Source organism: Diabrotica virgifera, chromosome 7, assembly GCF_917563875.1.
Source record: "Diabrotica virgifera virgifera chromosome 7, PGI_DIABVI_V3a".
Classification (NCBI taxonomy): Eukaryota; Metazoa; Arthropoda; class Insecta; order Coleoptera; family Chrysomelidae; genus Diabrotica; species Diabrotica virgifera.
The window spans coordinates 129,941,353-129,965,197 of record NC_065449.1 but is presented as its reverse complement, the minus strand read 5'-3'; the positions used below and the strand labels follow the sequence as shown (position 1 = coordinate 129,965,197).

Sequence of the window (23,845 nt, the reverse complement as noted above, 5' to 3'; positions counted from 1 at the left end):
ACAGAAGCAGAACGAATGGGTTTACATATAAATCAAAATAAAACCAAATTCGTGGCGACTAACACAAACACAAGAGCTGGAAATGTTGACGCAGATCTAATCATCAATGACCAAAACTTCGAAGCGGTCAAAGAGTTCATATATCTAGGGACATCGGTTAACCCCAATAATAACAAATCAGGGGAAATAAAAAGGCGAATAATAATTGCAAACATGTGTTATCATGGTCTATCAAAGTACTTAGCTAACAAACATCTGTCTCAAAAAACTCGTATAAGGCTGTATAGAACAATGATAGTCCCCGTTCTCACATATGGATCAGAGGCATGGACGCTAACTAAAACAGATGAATCCGCTCTATCGATTTTTGAAAGAAAGGTGCTACGCAAGATATTCGGAGCGGTCTGTGAGAACGGAATATGGAGGCGTAGATATAACTTTGAACTGCAGAATATCTACAAGCATACGTTTGGTGGAAAAGATATTACCACTATAATTAAGCGAAACTGCCTGCAGTGGGCAGGATGGGTCTACCCCAAAATCCCGACAGCCACAATCCCGACGGCCAAAATTCCGACACGCCAGAATACCGACAGGCCAAAATCCCGACAGGCCAGAATCCTGACAGGTTTGGTAAGTTTATTTTTAACATATAATTACATTTAGTTCTTTTTTTTTTGTTTATGGCCATCTGTTTTTAATTTTTGTTACTAAACAAAATGTGGTGGTCGGAATTTTTACTTATGCAAGGATTGTTGCATGTCGGGATTCTGGCCTGTCGGTATTCTGGTCTGTCGGGATTCTGGCGTGTCGGTGTTTTGGCAGGATATGTAGCCCGGGCCCCTGAATTTAACATGATAAAAAATATTCTAACAGCACAACCCGTGGGAATGAGAAGACGGGGTAGATCAAAGCTGAGGTGAATGGACGGGTAACACAAGATGCCGAGAAGATCGGAGTCGGCAACTGGAAAATGCAAGCAAGGGACAGAACAGAATGGCGTAGAAAGCTTGAGAAGGTCGAGGCCCTTTAAGGGATGTAGCACCAAGATGATGATGATGAATTAGTTAGATTTGTAAAATATGTTAAGAATAATTACATTAAAAAAATGATAAAAAATGATTAAATTAAAAAAAATCTACTATCTATAATCTAATATCTGAAAAACTATAGAAACAAATATTAAAAAATTAAAAAAAAACTTAAAGAAAAAAATCACTACGAAGATTTAAACCTCAGAGGTGTTGAACCGGGTTGACATCTTGTCGTAGGAAAAAAAATATACAAAAAAAAACGCAATTATTGATTTATTAACATTAATATATTTATTTGTAAAATGTTTACACTACGTGTTCTTTATGACCATCAAGTATAATACAGGTATAGTATTTATTAACATAATATGTACATAAGCTGTAATGCGTAGGTAGAATAAGTATCAAATTGTAATATTAATGTAATAACCATGTTTCACTAATTGATAAATTGTTTAATATATATGTACTGTTCATTGAGACTGGCTGAATGACTTTAGTCAAAACCAAAAAAATAAATTAAAAAAAGTAAAACAATTGTAAAGTAAAATCTATATACAGGGTGTTTCATTAATAATTTTCCATATAGTAGCTGGAGAAACTTTAGCACAAAATACGTAGGTAGAATAAGTATCAAATTGTAATATTAATGTAATAACCATGTTTCACTAATTGATAAATTGTTTAATATATATGTACTGTTCATTGAGACTGGCTGAATGACTTTAGTCAAAACCAAAAAAATAAATTAAAAAAAGTAAAACAATTGTAAAGTAAAATCTATATACAGGGTGTTTCATTAATAATTTTCCATATAGTAGCTGGAGAAACTTTAGCACAAAATACGAAGATTTAACCTAAAACACTTAAATAAAATGTGGTTCCTTACTGAGTTACAGGCTGTTTTATCTAAAAATTTAAAAATTATTTTTGCTCAGCATTTTAAAACTATTCGACGTATCCTTTTCATACTTGGCAGGAAGTATATTTACTGTACAAACTACTAAATTATGTTAAACAGACGTTTCTGTCTATTACCAGAGGCGTACCACGGGGGAAAGTGAATGGTTGACCCTTTTTAAATTCTACGCCACTGGCGGAATTGCTATTTTCGTTCAATTTTTGGATTCTCCAATACTACTTTCTATAAAAATAATATACTCTTCATTCGTAACGATAAAGTCATTAGTTTTCGAGATCTTTGAAGTTAAAAATGAAACGACACGGTTATTATTGGATTAATGTATTGTGTCGCTTCATTTTTAATTTCAAATATCTCGAAAACTAACCATTTTATCGTTACGAATGAAGAGTATATTATTTACATAAAAAGTATTGAAAAATTAAAGAATTACATTAAAATAGCAATTTTGTCAGTGGAGTACAATTTGGGAAGGGTCAACCAGCCACTATCCCCTGTCGTACGCCTCTGGTAGTAGCTAGAAACGTTTATTTATCTTAATTTAGTAGGGTGTACAGTACCTACACTTTCTGCCAAGTATGATAAGGATACGCCAAATAGTTTTAAAGCACTGGGTACAAATAATTTTTAAATTTTAATCATATGAATCATACCATAAATTAATCAAAATAACTGTGGCGTTTCATATTTAACTTCAAATATCTCGAAAACTAATGACTTTATCGTTACCAATGTGGAGTATATTATTTACGTAGAAAGTATTGGATAATCTAAAAATGGCACTAAAATAGTAATTCCTCCAGTGGCGTAGAATTTGAGAAGGGTCAACTATTTACTATCCCCTGCCGTACGCCTCTGGTAGTAGCTAGAAACGTTTGTTTATCATAATTTAGTAGGGTGTATAGTAGTCGTACTTTCTGCCAAGTATGAAAAGGATACGTCGAATAGTTTTAAAATGCCGGACAAAAATAGTTTTTAAATTTTTAGATAAAACAACCTGTACCTCATTAAGGAACCAAATTTTATTTAAGTGTTTTAGGTTAAATCTTCGTATTTTGTGCTAAGGTTTCTCCAGTTACTATATGGACAATTATTAATGAAACACCCTGTATATAAAAGAACGTCGAGTTATGTTAGTTACACCATTTATAACTCGAGAACGACTGAACAGATTTTTATGAAATTTTACACGTATATTCGAGGGGACTGGGAATATAATAATATGGAGTTTCTTACCCGTACGTCATAAGGGGGCTTGCCCCCCTCATATTTTTTTAATTTTTGGAAAAACCGTTTTTTACTAATTTTATGAGATGTAGAACCAAAAGATACATACAATCCTAAATTTTCAGTTTTCTATCAGACCGATATTTTTTAATAGCCATTTTTAAATATTTTACATCTATATACATATGTATATAAAAGAAAGTCGAGTTATGTTAGTTACACCATTATAACTCGAGAACGACTGAACAGATTTTTATGAAATTTTACACGTATATTCGAGCGGACTGGGAATAGGATAATATGGAGTTTCATGCCCGTACGTCATAAGGGGGCTTGCCCCCCTCATATATTTTTTTAATTTTTTGGAAAAACCGTTTTTTACTGAAAATAAAATAAAAATTCCATTTTTATTCAGTTGCAATGCGAAGGCAAAACAATCTTATTTTTCACTTAAAATACGGAGCGCAGTCCAGCCCTCTGAATCGACGATTTTCGACTCTTGTTGGAGTCTCATCGGAGAGAACGTAGGCCTGCTTCTCCATACTTCAAGTGATCACCACCGAGAGTTTATCCCCCACACCGCAACTGACGTGAATGGACTAGGTGACTAGCGTCATCTGGCAATTGAAAGATGAAGTAGTTTTCAATCCTAATAGCAATATTATTAATATTTACAAATATTAAAATATTACTGAAAGATTTTTAAATTGAAAACTTATTGGTCCATTTCCTTGGTAACACCTCCATGGCTTCTAAAATTTGCAAGCCAGATGGATGCTGAAGCGAAGAAGACAAGAGGGAATTCAAAAAACTTACAATTCACGACCCCGTCTGTTCAGCTGGTAAATTCCAACAGAAAATGGACCTAGTTACTCAAAGAAGTAACGACCAATATAAAAATAAAATAAAAATTCCATTTCTATTCAGTTGCAATGCGAAGGCAAAACAATCTTATTTTTCACTTAAAATACGGAGCGCAGTCCAGCCCTCTGAATCGACGATTTTCGACTCTTGTTGGAGTCTCATCGGAGAGAACGTAGGCCTGCGCTCCGTATTTTAAGTGAAAAATAAGATTGTTTTGCCTTCGCATTGCAACTGAATAAAAATGGAATTTTTATTTTATTTTTATATTGGTCGTTACTTCTTTGAGCAACTAGGTCCATTTTCTGTTGGAATTTACTAGCTGAACAGACGTGGTCGTGAATTGTAAGTTTTTTGAATTCCCTCTTGTCTTCTTCGCTTCAGCATCCATCTGGCTTGCAAATTTTAGAAGCCATGGAGGTGTTACCAAGGAAATGGACCAATAAGTTTTCAATTTAAAAATCTTTTAGTAATATTTTAATATTTTTAAATATTAATAATATTGCTATTAGGATTGAAAACTACTTCATCTATCGTTTTTTACTAATTTTATGAGATGTAGAACCAAAAGATACATACAATCCTAAATTTTCAATTTTCTATCTCAGACCGTTATTTTTTAATAGCCATTTAAATATTTTACATCTATATATGTATAGGGTGAGGCAGATAACTGGCCTATTAAAAATATATCGAGAACTAAAGACAAAAGAATTATGAAAATTGGAGTGAAGAGGTTTTGAAGAGTGATCTATTTAATGAAAATATTTTCACCTATTTGCTACTTCCGGTCATACCGGAAGTTGCTTATAACTTCGTTTTTTTAAATGGGACACCCTGTACATTTTTACATTTTTGGATTCTCCTCGATGTCTTCTTTCTTAAAATATGAGGTTTTGTAATATTATACAGGGTAGTTTAAAAGATAATTACGTTTTTTTCTAAATTTCGTAGCAACATTCACACCCTGTAGAATTGTAGCAGTTTGACAACAAAAACTCTGTTTATGTTTAAATGGTTTCTATATAGTCTACTATTGTTCAGAATTGTTAGCATAGCTAATTTTTTAATTTTAGTATACAGGGTTGGTCGAAACTCAGAAAGAGTATTTTCTGAGTTTTCTTAAATGGAACACCATATATTTTACTATTGTAATGAAATGATATTTTATGATACTTTTTTATTTATTAAGCATTCCCTATACCAAACTTCTTTTATTTGTGCTTAATTGTTAATTGAACCAAGAAATTTAATTACGTAGTTATTTTGATAGCTGAACCATTATTGCTAATTTTAAGGATCAGTCTAGATTAATATGTATTCATTTCCGAAAAATTATTTGTGATTGAATATTTTCACGGCCAACCTAATAAAATTTCACGTATTTTTTGTTACAATTAATATTTGGCTTGAATCACCCATAACTCACAATTTAAAGCAGTTAGGTATAGGGAATGCTTAAGGAATAAAAAAGTACCATAAAATATCATTCCCTTATAATACTAAAATACAGGGTGTTCCATTTAAGAAAACTCAGAAAATACTCATTCCGAGTTTCGCCCAACCCTGTATACTAAAATTAAAAAATTAGCTATACTAATAATTAATAACAATAATAGACTATATTAAAAACCATTTGAACGTAAATAGAGTTTTCGATGTCGAACTAATACAATTCTACTGGGTGTGAATGTTGCTACGAAATTAAGAAAAAAAAAACGTAATTATCTTTTAAACTACCCTGTATAATATTACAAAGCCTAATATTTTAAAAAAGAAGACATCGAGGAGAATCCAAAAATGTAAAAATATACAGGGTGTCCCATTTAAAAAACGAAGTTACCAGCAACTTCCGGTATAACCGGAAGTAGCACATAGATGACAATATTTCATTGAATAGATCACTCTTCAAAACTCCTTTATTCCGATTTTCATAATCCTGTTGCTTTTAGTTCTCGAGATATTTCTAATAGGACTTTTATCTGTCTCACCCTGTATATAAAAGAAAGTCGAGTTATGTTAGTTACACCATTTATAACTCGAAACCGACTGAACAGATTTTTATGAAATTTTACACGTATATTCGAGCGGACTGGGAATAGGATAATATGGAGTTTCATACCCGTACGTCATAAGGGGCTTGCCCCCCCCCCACCTCATATATTTTTTTAATTCTTGGAAAAACCGTTTTTTACTAATTTTATGAGACGTAGAACAAAAAGATACATACAATCCTAAATTTTTAATTTTCTATCTCAGACCGTTATTTTTTAATAGCCATTTAAATATTCTACATCTATATATTAAAAATTCTCCGGTCGCAGTGTTTGTACCTTAATTCTCCGAAACGACTTGACCGATTTTTATGAAATTTGGCAGGTATATTCGACCGGACTGAGAGTTGGTTGTTATCTATATTTCATACCCGTACGTCATAAAGGGGTTGCCCATGATATGGGCAATATTGACGTGAAAAATACGAAATTAAGTAGGTAGACTCCTTGCTGAATTTCGAGCAGAACCGTACTAAAATTTTTTCTCTAGCGCAATCGATGTCCGAAATACAATATCTCAAGCCGTAGAAATATTCTGAGGACAGAAGAAGAACGAGCGACAAATTTCATGGAAAAGAAGTGGAACAGTTTAACTTTGGAACTCAAATGGGGCAAAATATGAATTTTTTAATTTTGCGAAATTTTCAAAAAATATCTCTAAACGGAACTTTTATGACGAACCGTAAGCACGAGAAAAATTCTGAGCACACGAAAAGAACAAGCAGCTAATTATAAAATTTTATTTAATTTTAATTAATTTTGTTTAATTTTATTTAATTTAAGTATTTTATTTAGTTTCGTTTATTTTATTTTATTTCATTTTATTAAATTTTATTTATTTTTATTAGATTCTATTTACTTTTATTTCATTTTATTATTATTTTTTAATTTATTTATTATTTTTATTTAATTTTTTTAGGTTTATTTAATTGTATTTAAATTAATATGATTTTCAAAAATGAATAACCATTTTCAATTTCGTTGCAAACCGAAAATACAGCCGCATCATATTCTAGTCCAATCAGAGATTGCAGCAAGCACCTCTACCGGTTTCGAAACTTATTAGTTTCTCATCAGGAGGCACATATGCTGCTCTCTCTGATCCAACCAAAACAAATTCCGGCGTGCAGTCACGGATTGCAACGAACGAAATGGCATAGATGTCCTAGCGATAACTGCTAACAAGAAACTAAGTTTTCACTCTAATGGCATATAAAACAACGTAATGCTATTCTACATCCAACTAGACCGGAAACAATGGGAAACTTTTCTGGTTACACCTCCGAGGCTTCTACAATTTGCAAGCCATACGGATGCTGAGACTAAGGAAGATAAGGGAATTTTACAATTTATAATTCACGTCCCATCTGCTCAGCGCGGTAAAGTTCCAACGAGAATGGTTCCCTTCGTACTCCAATGAGAGTAAACATGTAAATCAAAAATGAATAACCATTTCCAATTTCGTTGCAAATCGAAAATACAGCCGCATCATATTCTAGTCCAATCAGAGAGTGCAGCAAGCACCCTACCGGTTTCGAAACTTATTAGTTTCTCATCAGGAGGCACATCTGCTGCTCTGTGTGCTCTAATATGATTTTATTTATTTGTATTTAATTTTATTTATTTTTATCTAATTTCATTAATTTTATTTAATTTTATTCAGTTTTATTTATTTTTATTTACTTTTATTCAATTTCTCTTAAATTTAATTTAATTTTATTTAATCAACACCTATAGAGTTGGAACCACCCGGAACACAATTATAAATACAGGGTTGTTTTGAATGTAGATAAAATAAAGCTGTTATGTTCATTATAAGATAAAAAAAATTTAAGATTGTAACTGTGGCACTACAGACTTTATTTTGTTACTTCTAACTAAACTTTATTACTTCAAACATCATATGTGTAATTCATTAAAAATAATAATAAAACCTCATTCACATCGAGCATTTTTTGTTTATTAATTACGAATTCCTTTTGTTTATTTTAAGTTTATTGTATACAAAAGTTTGTTTTTATCTATTTATTTATTTATCGTATGGCAATTACAACACATTTAGAACAAAATTACAAACACTAGTAATATATATAACAATAAAACACTGAAAACGTTTGTTTTCTATACTTCCACAAAATTTCGGCAGAGTGCCTTTCTCAAGTGATATAGTTTATAATGTGTTTGCCTTTTTAAGTCTTTAACTGAAGAGGTTGAGGAGTGGGGAACTGTTTGTCTCGAGTTGGTCATTCAGAATTATATCTGTATTTTTCAATTTATTAATTTCCATAGATTCTAAAAAAGATAGCTTAAGGCCTTTATTTTGAATATGCAGAATTTGAAACTCTTCATTGAAAGAATGATTACGATCTAGAAGGTGAAGTGCACTAGTAATATAGATATATGACAAACTTTAAATAGTTACAAACAAACATCAAGTGTATTTATATAATCAATTGACTCTGAAGTTGCAAACAGGAAGTCTTCAGGGCTACCATTGTAGGATCTTGAGGGACACTCTTCAATAATGTGGTCAATGGTTTGGTTCTCCCCACAGTCACATTGAGGAGACGGGTTCTTTCCCCATTTATGTAGCATGTATGCACATCTGCCATGTCTGGTTCGGATCCTATTCAGAGTGGACCATGTTTTGCGTGGAAGATCAAAACCTGGTGGCTTGTGGGTAATGCAGAGTATGTTATTTTGCCATGCGTTCCATTCTTGGGACCATGCATTCGTGATGTTGAACTCCTCATGTATCATTCTTTCCGTTTTTATTGGTGGTTTTCTAGAGCGGAGACGGGTATTTCGTGCATCCTCGGTATCTTGGTGGATCGGCAGATTTATATTGTTTATGATCTTTTTGTATTCACGTGTAAGTGCGTCAACTCGTCGTAAATGTGGAGGTGGGATGTGACTTAATAATGGAAGCCATTGGGTGGGAGTTGATTTAATTGTACCAGCTATCATCCTCATAGTACTGTGCAGCTGAGTGTCGACCTTTTTTACGTGTGGGCTGTGTAGCCAAACTGGAGCACAATATTCAGCGGTCGAGAAAACAAGGGCTAAGGCAGTGGAGCGGAGAGTGGAAGCCGATGCTCCCCAGGTGGTACCGCAGAGCTTCTGTATGATGTTATTTCTTGTACTCAACTTTTGGGCAGTTTTTTTTAAATGCTCTTTAAATCAGGAGCGTCATTTGAAATTTTGATAGGGGGGGCAAGCATTATATATACAATACATTTATATGCAAACATAATACAAAATTGATCTATTTTGTGTAAATTTCAGTAATTTTCAGGGTCAGGGGGGGCAAATGCCCCCCCTGCCCCCTATCAAATGACGCCCCTGCTTTAAATGATAGCGTTCTGTCTAGTGTTACGCCCAGGTACTTCGGTGTTTTGCTGTGGGTAAGTGTGGTATTTTCAAACCGTATGTTGAGTTCCTTTCCAGCAAGTTTATTGTTCAGGTGAAAGCAACTAACTTCTGTTTTGGATGAATTTGGTTGAAGTCGCCACTTGCGAAAATATTTGCCCAATATATTATATAAGTCTGCCGTCAGAACTTCTTCAGACGTTTCTAGTGTTCTGCATCGTGTAGTGAGGGCCCAGTCATCGGCGTATCCGAACTTTCTTGATTGTGTTTCCGGCATATCTGCTAAGTATAAGCTAAATAGTAGTGGAGAGAGCACTGACCTCTGTGGTAGGCCATTCTTAAGTTTCTTTGGTAGGCTGATATCTGTGCCCATCACTACTTGAAACATTCGGTCGTTGAGCATGCTATTAGGCGTGCTATTGGTTTACAGGGGATTGCACGGAGAATTTTGTATATAAGGCCCTCTTTCCATACTGTATCGTAAGCTGCCGAGAGATCAATAAATTCCGCTGAAGTTTTAAGTCTTCTTTGGAAACCCGCTTCGATGTAGGTGGTGAGTGACATTACCTGGTCCGCGCAGCTTCGTTCTGGCCGAAAACCTGCTTGTTCGACTGGGATCACCTGGAACAGTTCTGTGCTGATTCTATTATATATAAGCCTCTCTAATAGTTTGTAGATGGCAGAGAGAAGCGCAATTGGTCTGCAGTTTTTAAGGTTGTCTGCGGGTTTGCCAGGCTTTAGTATGGCTATTATCTTAGAGCGCTTTAGTTCTTGTGGAATATTTCCAGTTTCCATGATGTCTGTGAAAAATCGAGCCAGCCAAACTTTTGTATACTTGCCACAATTTATAGGGTGAATATTATCAAATCCTGGTGCTTTTGCTGGCTTAACGTCTTTAAGAGCCTCTGATATGTCTTCGCTGGTGAAGGGGAGGGAATGCTCCGTTTCTGTGGCTACATGTTTTAAAGTTTTAAGTTCTCTCTTTACGTAGATGGTGTGTGCTTTATCCTTTGGTGTCCTGGATGTTTTTACTATATGTTGTGCTACGGCATCTGGCTTTACGGCTACCTCTCGGCGTTTCGTACGGACACCACTCCCTAATTTTCTTATTAATGACCATGCCTGACTGCTTGATTTCTGGAAGTTTAGACTTTCTACTGTTTCGGTCCACTTTTGGCTTCTAGCGGCGTCTAAGCTGTAAAGTAGTTCATCCGCTATTTCTTGGTCGCTAGTTTCAAGAAAGCTCTGATATAATTCCTCGCTATTTTCTGACCAACCAGGGATATATTCTTTGCGATAGCCTCTTGGTATGTGTTTTTTGACTACACTTAGCACGGCACCAACAAATCTGTGGTAGTTTTTGATATTAGGTGTAATCCACCCTAGGCATTTATCCAGATCCGCAGAGAAGTCAATCCAGTTGGCCTTTTTAAAATTCCATCTTGGACGTGGGATAGAACTAATTAAAGGGATTTGCGTCCCTACTTCTATTATTACTGGTCGATGTTGGCTGTGTGGGAAGTTAGTTAGAACTCTTCGTGAATCCCCTAGAGGTAAGTCTTTGTTGTCGGTCGAAACGAAGCATAGGTCGGGGTTGTATTCCCGCTTCCATGCCGCGGATCTAAAGGTTGGTCGATCTTTGGCATCAAACAAAAGGTACAGGCGTTCGCCTTCTGCCCATTTTATTAAAGCATTCCCATTCGCATCACTATTTTTGTACTTGCACTGTTCATGATGGCTATTGTAATCTCCAACGTATACAGCAGGGTGAGGATGTACTTCAATTGCTTGGGCTGGCCAAGGCGTAGCAGGTGGCTTGTAAATGTTGGACACGGTAATGCTTGCGATTTTTGTGACCACATTATAAATACAGTCATCAGTGGAAGTAGAGATTAGCGAAGCATTTTCAATATCTTCTTTGACATATGTGGCTGTGCCGTATGTTCGGTGGTAAGTTGCGCCTAATAGTTCATAGCCCGGTATTTTGCCCCTTTTTTGTAGTTGCTTCTCTGTTTTGCAGTGGGTTTCCTGTATAGCAACTCAGTCAATGTTGTCATCTTTTAATAGTTTTGATAGAAACTGGCTTTTAGAATAGCTTATGCCTTCTATGTTTATATGGCAAATTCGAACTATACGTCCGATTGGTCTGGTTGTGCGGTCCTCACAAGGACCGTTTATTTTGTTTATAATCTTTCGTTGGAAGTGTTGTTTGGTCAGGAGATCCTACGGATTGTCTGACTGCCAGTATGTGCTAGTTTATTTAGCATTACCCAGGGTGCACGTGTAGTATTCTACTACGGACGCGAACTAGCTGTTTTTATCTATTGAGGCAGTACGAAGTCTGCCGTGTCAGCTAGTAATATAATAAATAACAAAATAAATTGTAAATAAAATAATTATATAGGTGTAGATGAAAATGTTACTTTCATGAAACATATTGAGTTGAACTGTATATTAAATTTTTTAATAAATTATTTTACTTATTTTAGGACAAAATAAAGGAGAGCTTTATCAACACAGGTGATTTCTTTGAAACATCAGGAGTAGCTCGTGTGGATTCGTTTGTAGTAAAGCCAAGGCTGCATTCTATATTCAATTTCATCTTCTGGATATTGATTACTTTAGTTCCTATGTCATATTACCTAATGAAATTATTGTTTAGTGGCGAATTAGTTTATTTTTCAATTGGCGCAGGAATCCTTGGAGCATGTAAGTATAATATATTATGTTTTTAAACACACACACACACACACACACACCACACCACACCACACCACACCACACCACACCACACCACACCACACCACACCACACCACACACACACACACACACACACACACACACACACACACACACACACACCACACCACACCACACCACACCACACCACACCACACCACACCACACCACACCACACCACACCACACCACACCACACCACACCACACCACACCACACCACACCACACCACACCACACCACACCACACCACAACCACACCACACCACACCACACCACACAAATTTAGGTGGTAGGTCAAAGTTTTTATAATATAGTGTCATTTCATCAAATGAAATTAATGTATGCTGATGATGTCGTGTTAGTAGAAAATAGTGCAATAGACTTAGAACAAAAACTGGAACAGTGGACACGAGCTCTGGAGGAAAAAGGTTTAAAACTTAGTAGGACAAAGAGTATTTGGAATGTTCATTTAAAGATGGAGTTACTACAAATAAAATGGTATCTTTGAATGGTGAACTGATTGTAAAAAGCAATAGTTTTAAGTACCTGGGATCGGTATTACAGAGTAATGGAGAAATAGATGGAGAATGCATGCAGTAGAATTAGGGCTGGATGGATGAAGTGGAAGGAAGCGAGTGGTTTGTTGGGTGACAGAACAGTTCCAATAAAGCTGAAAGGAAAATTCTATAAAACAGCCATAAGACCGGCTATGATGTACGGAACTGAATGTTGGGCAGTGAAAAAGACAGAGGACAACGAATGCATGTGGCGGAGATGAGAATGCTTAGATGAATGAGTGGAGTGACAAAATTAAAATTTTGATGAAATTAACATTAAATTAAAACAAAATTAAAATTAAAATGAGTACAAAATGAAAGGATAAAATTAAAAATGAGTATATTAGGGGAAGTCTAGGTGTGGCACCAATTGATGCCAAAATGAGAGAGCATAGGTTGAGATGGTTTGGTCATGTTCAACGTCGAGACGTTAATCATCCAATACGAAGAGTAGCTGAAGTGCAGATTCCTGGAAGGAGTAGGAGAGGAAGACCAAAGAAGACGTGGGGGGAGACGATTAGGCAGGACATGTTGGTAAAGGGGATTAATATTGATATGACCCAGGATAGAATTGTGTGGAGAAATGCAGTTAGGGAAGCTGACCCCGCATAGGGATAAGGCAAAGAGAATGATGAGTGTCATTTCATCAAATAATTTAATATCTTTTACTTATAGCCATAAAATATACAGTGTGATCACTATTTGCAAATACAAAATGTTCTCATTTTTTTTAAATGGAACACCCTGTGTATTAATATTGCATTTTGTAGTAAATATGACAACCTTTCTTTTGGTATAAGGTTGTATGTACAGCTGGTTCCAAAAAAACTGATACGACTCTTAAAGCGTATTTTGTAGAAAATTGAGCAGTGTACTTTCTTCTTCTTCTTCTTTTTATTTTTGGTCTCGCTGCAAGGCAATTACCAGCACAATTTATAGGCGATCTTGATGTAGTCTGGCTCTAAGCCATATCAAAATCGCTGACTACGTTCTTGTAAAAAGTTTTTGATGAGGTGTGATATAATGAATATGAGTTTAATTATATTTAATTAATTATATTTTGAAGGATAAATACTTATTATTTACATACTGTCATTGTTACTGCCAAATCTTAAAATTGGTCAGATAACTTCAACCTCATAAAATGGCAGTTTGTTTGTTTATTTTATTATTTGTCTGTCATAATAAATATAATATAATGTCAGACCAATCATACACTGCTCAAAATGATCAAATCTTACTAAGAGTCGTATCAGTTTTTTTAGGAACCAGCTGTACATAGCATGTGTGGTTTTGTAAATATTTAAAAAAGAACTATATATTTTACGTTTCGCGGATATTTTATATCCGCGATAATTTTCATTAAATTTTTTTGCAAAAAAACATTATAATCTGATTTTAGAAACATACACTAAAATATCAAAGATGAAAATAAAAACGTAATTAAAGATTAAAATAAAACGTATGCAAGTGCAACTTAATTGAATTTAATAACTTTAAAATTATATTACAAACAATATTTTACCATACTAATAAGTAATTAATATGGATAAATTAATTATTAAATTAAACAACCAATTTTAAAATCTACCCTAGAAACTCTTCTACCCTAGTAACTTTATTGTACCCAATTTTGTTAGTTAAATTGTATTTATGAGTAAGATCAGTTAATAACTTTTTAATTTACCTACATCTTGAGAACGTATAAAGTATGCTTTGAAACAAATGAACGTTAGGCAAGCCGCACACCAACGAAACATAAAACGTAAAACATGAAACATGAAACGTAAAACACGTTTCATGAAAATAAAACACGGCTAAACAAATCTTGAAGTCCGCCTACCAATGAAACAAGTGTGATTCATGCTCATAAAACATTTTTATTTTCGGAGAGTTTCATAAATGGCCGGACGTTTATTTATTTAGCAGTGTTTTATTTCCATGAAACGTGCTTTACGTTTCATGTTTCTTTGATGTGCTTATAGAAGTATATTATGAAGTAAATAGTATCTATGTAGTCGTGTCACAAAAGCTGGTAATAATTTCTAATGGTTTCGCCCAAAACAAATGTCATATCCACCAATTGTTCGGTTGAAAAATTAAAATTTAAAATATAAAAAATTGTTACAAAAATTTCAACTACAAAAGTATTACCAGCTATTGTGACACCATTTAATACTATTTATATTAATAAATAATTTGGCTGATACATTTAACATTCATTTGTTTCAAAGCATACTTTATAATTATTATGTTCTCAAGATGTAAGTAAATTTAAAAGGTAAATTATTAAAAGTTTAACTGATCTTACTCGTAAATACAATATAACTAACAATTAATTTGGTACAGGAAAGTTGCTGTGGTAGAAAAATTACTAGGGTAAATATCAAATTTGTTTATTTAATTTAGTAACTAATTTATGCATTCATTAGTATGGTAAAATATTTTTTCTAAAATAATTTTAAGTTATTAAATCAATTGAATTGTACTAGTATACGATTTATTTTAATCTTTAATTACGTTTTTGCACGATTGATCATTTTTGAGTGTTTACCGTGACAGATTTTACGTCAGTAGGTGACATTTACTAGCAACTCGACGGTAAGTAATCCAACTCGACGGTAAGTACTCCAACTCGACGGCAAGTAATTCACTTACCGTCGAGTTAAAAAATCTCTTAATTTTAATTTATTTTTTGAAAGAATAAAGAAAACTAACGAATTATTTATTAACATTGAAACTTCTTAGGCCTATAGCCAACATTTTTTCTCTTCAAATACGCGATCAAAGTTGAAAACTTGGAAATATCAATGCCATCATAAAGAAAAACGGTGGATTTAATCATTGAATATTCTGCCCAGAGGCTTCCAGAAGCTTTCAACTGCATATGTCTTTGAACGAAATATGCCAATAGAGTCTTTTCTTCGATTCTTAAATTCTTGCCTTAGCACCATTTTTTAAAACTTTGGTAGGTATTTTGATAACGGATTTTGGATTTTCGAGAATAATTGCGGAACACCCTTCTTCCCAAGCCCGTTCAATTTCTTCAAATTCACTTTCGCTCATATTTTAATTTATAATAATCAAAATTGTACTTAAAATTATTGACAACTAAATAAAAACTCAAATCTCCATTGTTGTTATGCACCCTAGTTACTACCTAACAACCAAAGTATCTATCTTGATAAAATGAATGAAACTAGTCAATATGACGAAAATGTTTAATTTTATAATTTATAATGGTATCAATCGTGCAAAAAACGTTATAAGCATGTCGAACGTTAAGGGTAACCGATCTCAGACAATAATTGGAGTCGTCGCTCCGCTCCTCCTCCAAACAATTGTCTTCGATCGGTGTAAAACCCTTACCGTTCTCCATACTTAATATACCTACTATTTTTTTTTCATATTCGATATTTTATTGTATGTTTCTAAAACCAGATTATAATTATTTTTTTTTGCAAAAAAAATTTTTAATAAAAATCCGCAAAAACGTAAAATCTATAGTTTTTTTTAAATATCTTCAAAACGAAACATGCTACGTACATACGACCTTATACCAAAAGAAAAATTGTAATATTTACTACAAAAGGCAATACTAATATACAGGGTGTCTATATGGCTATATTTTATGGCTATATGTCAAATATGTTAATTTATTTAAAAATAACAGTATACTAAAAAAACTTTGACATGTCATTTAAATTTTTATTACCTTGAAAGCCTAACTCACAGCCCTTTGAATATTACCATTTTTCTCAATAAAAGTCTACATATTTCGAAAATTGTTAACTTTAGGCCTATAAAACCTTATATAAATTCTTAATATTTAAAAAAAATATATTTAAAAATTATTTAATATATAGGGTGTTCCATTAAAAAAACACAACTTTGGTTCGTACCTTCGTTCTGACTCTGTATAATCGAAAATAATTTTAGTTGGAAATATATAAAATGATGAAGGTTCATCATTCCATACATTTCTGTGCAACTGTACAGGGTGAGGCAGATAACTGGCCTATTAGAAATATCTCGAGAACTAAAGGCAACAGAATCATGAAAATTGGAATAAAGGGGTTTTGAAGGATGATCTATTAAATGAAAATATTTTCATCTCTTTGCAACTTCCGGTTATACCGGAATTATATAATAACTTCGTTTTTTTAAATGGAACACCCTGTATATTTTTACATTTTTGGATTCTCCTCAATATCTTCTTTCTTAAAATATGAGGTTTTGTAATATTATACAGGGTATTTTAAAAGATATTTACGTTTTTTTATTAATTCGTAGCAACATTCACACCCTGTAGAATTGTAATAGTTTCACATTAAAAACTCTGCTTACTTTCAAGTGATTTTTGATATAGTCTACTATTGTTAAGAATCATTAGTATAGCTAATTTTGAAATTTTAGTATACAGGGTTGGTCGAAACTCGGAATGAATATTTTCTTAGTTTTCTTAAATGAAACACTCTGTATTTTAGTATTGTAATGAAATGATATTTTGTGGTACTTTTTTATTTCTTAAGCATTCCCTATACCTAACTGCTTCAATTTGTGCTTAATTGTTAATCGCACCAACAATCTTAACTACGTAGGTATTTTGATAGCTAAACCATTATTGGTAATTTTAAGGATCGGTCTGGATTAATATGTATTTATTTCTGAAAAATTATTTGTGATTGAATATTTTCACGGCCAACCTAATAACATTTTACGTATTTTTTGTTGCAATTAATGTTTAGCTTGAATCACCAATAACTCACAAATTAAAGCAGTTAGGTATAGGGAATACTTATAAAATAAAAAAGTACCATGAAATATCATTTCATTACAATACTAAAATACAGAGTGTTCCATTTAAGAAAACTTCAGAAAATATTCATTCCGAGTTTCGACCAACCCTGTACACTAAAATTTCAAAACTAGCTATACTAATGATTCTTGACAATAGTAGACTGTGTTAAAAATCACTTGAACGTAAGCAGAGTTTTTAATGCCAAACTATTACAATTCTACAGGATGTGAATGTTGCTACGAAATTAATAAAAAAACGCAAATATCTCTTAAAATACCCTGTATAATATTACAAAACCTCATATTTTAAGAAAGAAGATATTGAGGAGAACCCAAAAATGTAAAAATAAAAAAAACGAACTTATAAGCAACTTCCGGTATAACCGGAAGTTGCAAAGAGATGAAAATATTTTCATTAAATAGTTCATACCTCAAAACCCCTGTATTCCAATTTTCATGATTCTCTTACCTTTAGTTCTCGAGATATTTCTAATAGGCCAATTATCTGCCTCACCCTATATACACCGGTGTTTCGGTGGGGCCCAAATAGGCCGAAACACCGGTGTATATAGTTGCACAGAAATGTATGGAATGATGACCCTTCATCATTTTATATATTTCCAACTAAATTCACATTCACTTTACGAGTATTAGCCAATAATTTTGCTTATTTATTTTTATATTTGTACTCGATTATTCAACATCATTTTATTTAATAATGTTATGGCTTTCCATTTCCTCAGGTAGCCTTACCTCCTTGGCAGTGTTTAGCCTTGCGATATGCGGGTCTTCTAACAATATGACCAAAAATGGTAACCTTGTTCCTGTAGTAATCCTTTTACAAGTTAACATACAACTTTTTTAACTTGCTACACTATACTGATGAGGCCCAAATAGGCCGAAACACCGGTGTATATAGTTGCACAGAAATGTATGGAATGATGACCCTTCATCATTTTATATATTTCCAACTAAATTCACATTCACTTTACGAGTATTAGCCAATAATTTTGCTTATTTATTTTTATATTTGTACTCGATTATTCAACATCATTATATATAAATATATATATATATACATATATATATATATATATATATATATACGTCTTCATATCAAGGCGAGATCCGACTAAATCGAGGACAACCCGAGATCCACCAATAGGAAATTAATTATTGGAGTATATTGTTCATAAGTATCTTTATAATTAACATATTAATCATGGCACACTTAGAGGGGAAAAGATTTTTGTACTTAAATTTTTCTGATAAATTTACAGCGAAACGAGATCCGTCGCTGAAAAGTAAAGGGGAGGACTTATATACGAAATTTTAGATATTTACCGTTCAACGCGAGATCACACACTGATGCCAGCTCTAAAGAGTATTAGTCGAGCGGTTGGAGCTCGTGTTGTATTGTATATTTCCCACGATATAAAGATATATAATGGGCGTAACTTTTAAGTATCGCTTCTTTTGTGTCTTTAAAGTCTACGATTGACCTTTCAGAAAGTCCCTTAGTTTTATTACAAACATAAGGGTGTGAAAAAAGAAACAGAATACTTGACAAATAATAACCATTTAATAATGATAATTATTTGCAATACAATATTTTAAAATTATACATTAATATTCTTAAAAAACACTTACTATGAAACCAAAATGTAATTATTATATTCTTAAATAATACAAATTGTTACAAAATAATTATTTAAATGATTGCTTGTTTTAAAAATACATTACAAGAAAGTAAAATTTTTTATAAATATTATTAAAGTTTAAAAAATAAAATAACTCAATATGTAATTATTATTTGATAGTTAAAAAATGATTTTAAGTAAAATGATTTAAAAGATAAAAGAAACACACATAATTTTCAGGGTCAACTCCTAATTGCATGAAAATTTGAATTTAGATTCTACCCATCCCCCACTTCAAAGTTGAATTTGTGCCGTTGATTGCTTTTACTTGGAGGGTGAAAAAATATACGTTTAAAATAAGTCCGGAAACAGATCTGACTAAGTTTAAGCAACTTTTGTTCTATAGAGTTTTTTTAACTTAGGTACTAGGTTAATTTAGTAGTAGGTACTAGAGTCACTTGCGACTAAAAATATTTACTTTTCAACAAAAAAAAACACGTTTTTCGGCGGTTTTTCGCAAATACTCAAAAAGTAAGTATTATATCGAAAAAATATTCTTGGAAAAAATATAGCATATAAAAATAACGAAAAAATGGTATTAGTCTATAGAACCAGTAACAGAAACAATAAGAACTATAGATAAACAAATCACCAAACCGTTGATGGATCTAATAAATTTAATATTTAAAACTGGTGAATGCCCAGACAAATTTAAAGAAACGGTAGTAATTCCTATACACAAGAAAGGAGATAAACTAAGTTTGTCAAACTACAGACCAATTTCATTAATTACTACTTAAACAAAAATCTTTGAAAAATGTCTTAAAATCAGATTAACATCTTTTCTTGATAAACTCAACATATTATCGTCTTCTCAGTTTGGATTCCGTGAAGGTTTTTCAACAAACGACGCAATTATAGAACTCACCAATGAAATATATAATCGAATTGACAATAGCCAACCTACTGCTTGTGTGTTTCTAGATCTCGCAAAAGCTTTCGATACTGTAATGAGCCATCCAAAACTACTAGAGGCACTAGAAAATAGTGTAATACGCGGCACTGCTTATAATCTACTGAAATCTTACTTGGACAATAGACAACAAATTGTTAGGATAAATAATATCAATAGTAACAAACTTCACGTAAGATGCGGGGTGCCTCAAGGTACAGTATTAGGGCCACTATTATTCAATATCCACGTTAACGATTTATATAACCTTAATACTGAGGGAAAGATAATCAGTTTTGCCGATGACACTGCAATTTTATATAGCGCAGACAGTTGGGAACATTTAAGGGATAAAATTAAAGTAGATATGCACAAACTAATAAAATGGTTTAATTATAAAGGTTTAACAATTAATTATGAAAAAACCTTTTTTGTTCCGTTTTGCAGTTACAAAGTATCACTACCTCCTTATAGTGCTATAACAATTAAAAACACGAAAGGAAATATAATTATAAAATCAAGTAACAATATAAAATAGCTTGGAGTAAAAATCGACTCTCATTTAAGGTGGGATGCCCAAATAGATCAAATAACAAAGTGTTTGAGAGCCTTGGTTCCAAAGTTCAAATTTCTCAAATCTAAAATAGATGTAAAATATTTAAAAATATTATATTATGCACTAGTTGAATCTAGAATTAGATATGGAATACTTGGGTGGGGCGGTATACAAAAAACTTATAGAAAGTCGACATCTTACAAAAAAAATATTGAAAATAATAATTAACAAAAAAATGACATACCCGTCTCATTTATTATTCTGTGATACTAACGTAATGGATACGAGGCAACTTTATATGTATTCCCTGGTATTATACACATACAACCATAAACATATCCTGCATACATTACCTCATCACTACGAGACTCGCACTAAAACCAACCAACACGTACAATTGGGAAATATTAAAAAATCAATAGGACAGAGATCTGCCATGTATCTTGCTCCAAAAGTATTTAATCACTTGCCGAACATATACAAGATATATATTAATACTCTTAATTCATTAAGTATGGTAAAATCTATATTCAAAAAGTATGTATTGAACCTTGATCGTAATATTGTACATAAGTTATTTGATTGACTTAACAAGTGAATGAAATTAAAAAAAAAATAAAAAAAAATGATAAAAAAAAGAATGTTTGCAATACAGTGGTTTGTTAAATTTACCCAGTTCCTTTATATATAATATAAAAAAAATAAAAGAAAATAAATAAATACATGTAAGATAATAGAATGTTTGTACCTTGGCATTTAGTATACACATACTATATTCAATAACTAAACATTGTCACACACTATCCCCGTGTTCGACCAATAGGTTTTAACGGGTGGTGAGTAAATGTTTCTTTATTTTTCAGGATTAACATGTAAAATTAAAAAGTAGAATGTAATAATGTAAAACGTAGAATATAAAGTTAAAATGTATGTATTTAATTCTTGTACTGTGAAATTAATAAACATTACTATATAATAGTAAAAGTAAATTTGTAGCTCATGAAAAAGACGATCTTATCCTTCACATTCCAAATCAAATATTTTAACGTGATACATAGTACCAAAAAATGAAGCTCTTTTCGGGGAAAACCCATTACAATTTTTTTAAAGTGTTAACAAAAAGCTTTATTTTATTTTATAAAAGTTATATACGGGTAGGAGAGACAACGGAACGAATTTTCGAACGTTTAAACAGACGATATCCCAGATTTACCAATTTCTGGACAATTGATCCAAGGCTGGATTCTAACAACGAAACAGTTGTGGATTTTCAAGTTTTCAATGAGAGTTAGAATGAAAAAACATTAGTGACCTCGAGTATGATGGTTTGGATAATTTGGCTGGTTATATCTGCCATAAATTGAAGGACTCCAGTATTCAATCCGAAGATGTTTCAACGTACACGTGGGTTGATCATTTGAGTAAGTGTGGTTTATGTAAACCATCAGACACTCTCTTGTCATATATTAAGTAACTGGAGACAATTTTTCCTTCCACATGAATGGTGATTCCATTTTGGTAACTAAAAATTATTTAGAAAACCTTATGTCCAAAAGTGTAACTGTAGACTGTTCTAACAAAGCGAACAAGTTATTTTTTAGGTCTCGGATGTACTTCCGAATTAAAGAATTAAACAAGTCTCTTAACAACCTGACATTGCGTAAAAGAAAAATTATGAAAACTGCTACATAGTTGCTGTATGTATGTCTATTTCAAATGCACAAAATTTAAATAAAGTGCATGGCATGAAAACTGTAAAACTTATTTTTGTCTTTTCCACGCCTCTTACTTAAATCTGATGAAATACATTATTTAAAAAGTAAAAAATTTTGTTTTTTTATCAATCCATTAAATTTATGGTTTTATTTTTGGGCTTTTCTTCCCCTTGGTAAAAATTACATTTACTAATGTGTAGGCCACTAATCAATTTTTGCCAACTAACGAAATATAATAATTTTAGTAGATATCGATTATATGAATATTTTTATTTTCCGGATACCAATATAATCAAGAAACTGGGAACTTTACAAATAACTGAAAATCAATTTAAATAAAAGTAAATAGTTTAATAATTTTCCTCTAAACTATAAAAATCACTTAGTTTCTTTTAGTCATAATTCATTCATTTGTGCTATTCTCAAATTTCATTCGCGTTCGTATTACGAACGCATAGACGGGACTATGCTTTACTCTGTTGTTAACGTCATGCGCCAATCGGACGAGCTTACGTAACTAGAATATCAGGGTGTGCAGTGTGCATATTTCCGGGTCCCGGTGAATTCGTATCTATTTTAATCCCCATCCTAATTACAGACCAACTGGCAACTCTGGTGAGCAGGTAATTTTTAAATAACGCATTAACTACCGGTGAATTGGTAACTTTCATTTTTTAAGTATTGTTGATAATCTAATATCGGTATTCCAGGTATTTAGCGCTGCACTCCTAGAAAATGGAAAAAATGTCACAGGAAGTGAAACCGATGATGAAACGAAACGCAAAAGAGAAAACTTGGATGATTGTTTTAATAGAAGTAAAATTAAAAAACGGTCACCAAGCAAAGCAGGCAACGAAAACAAGGAAGACATGGAAAATGTTATGATTACAATAATGAAAGAGCTAATGAATAAAAACGATGAAATGCTTCAGGAAATAAAACCAATAAGGAAAGAATAACAACAAACCAATAAAGAGTTAATGGGTGTAAAAGCAGAGAAACAAAAACTAAAAAAAAGAAGTAAAACAGCTACATGAATGAATGGAGCAACTGGAGAAATTTAGCAAAAAGAAAAGCTTGATCGTAACTGGGTTGAAAGTAGAAACAAATGATTATAAGAAATTAAAAGAAGAAATGAAAAATTTCAGAGCCCAAGAGTTGCAAATACAAATAAAACTAAGAAGTGCAAAAAAAATAGGAGAAAGAGTATGCGCAATAGAAACAGAAGCCCTCACGGATAAAATGGAAATCCTAAACAAGAAACGTAAACTAAAACAGCATAAAGATCGTATCTATATAAACAACGATTGGACATCGAAAGAAAAAGAAATACAAAAGGAAATAACTAAAATAGCAAAGGACGAAAGAAGCAAAGGTAAGCAAACGAAAATCGGCTACAAGAAATTAATAGTGAATG

At 32.5% G+C, this 23,845-nt stretch overlaps 1 protein-coding gene across 2 annotated transcripts in view; it reads left to right on the top strand.

The window, feature by feature from the left end:
- LOC126888143 (1-acyl-sn-glycerol-3-phosphate acyltransferase delta-like) overlaps window positions 1–23,845 on the top strand; it is a 491,980-nt gene that overhangs the window by 335,734 nt on the left and 132,401 nt on the right. For both annotated transcript variants that reach the window (XM_050656146.1, XM_050656147.1), the window contains exon 3: window positions 11,957–12,176. In XM_050656146.1, the coding sequence (XP_050512103.1) occupies window positions 11,957–12,176 (220 nt within the window). The remainder of the gene's footprint in view (window positions 1–11,956; window positions 12,177–23,845) is intronic.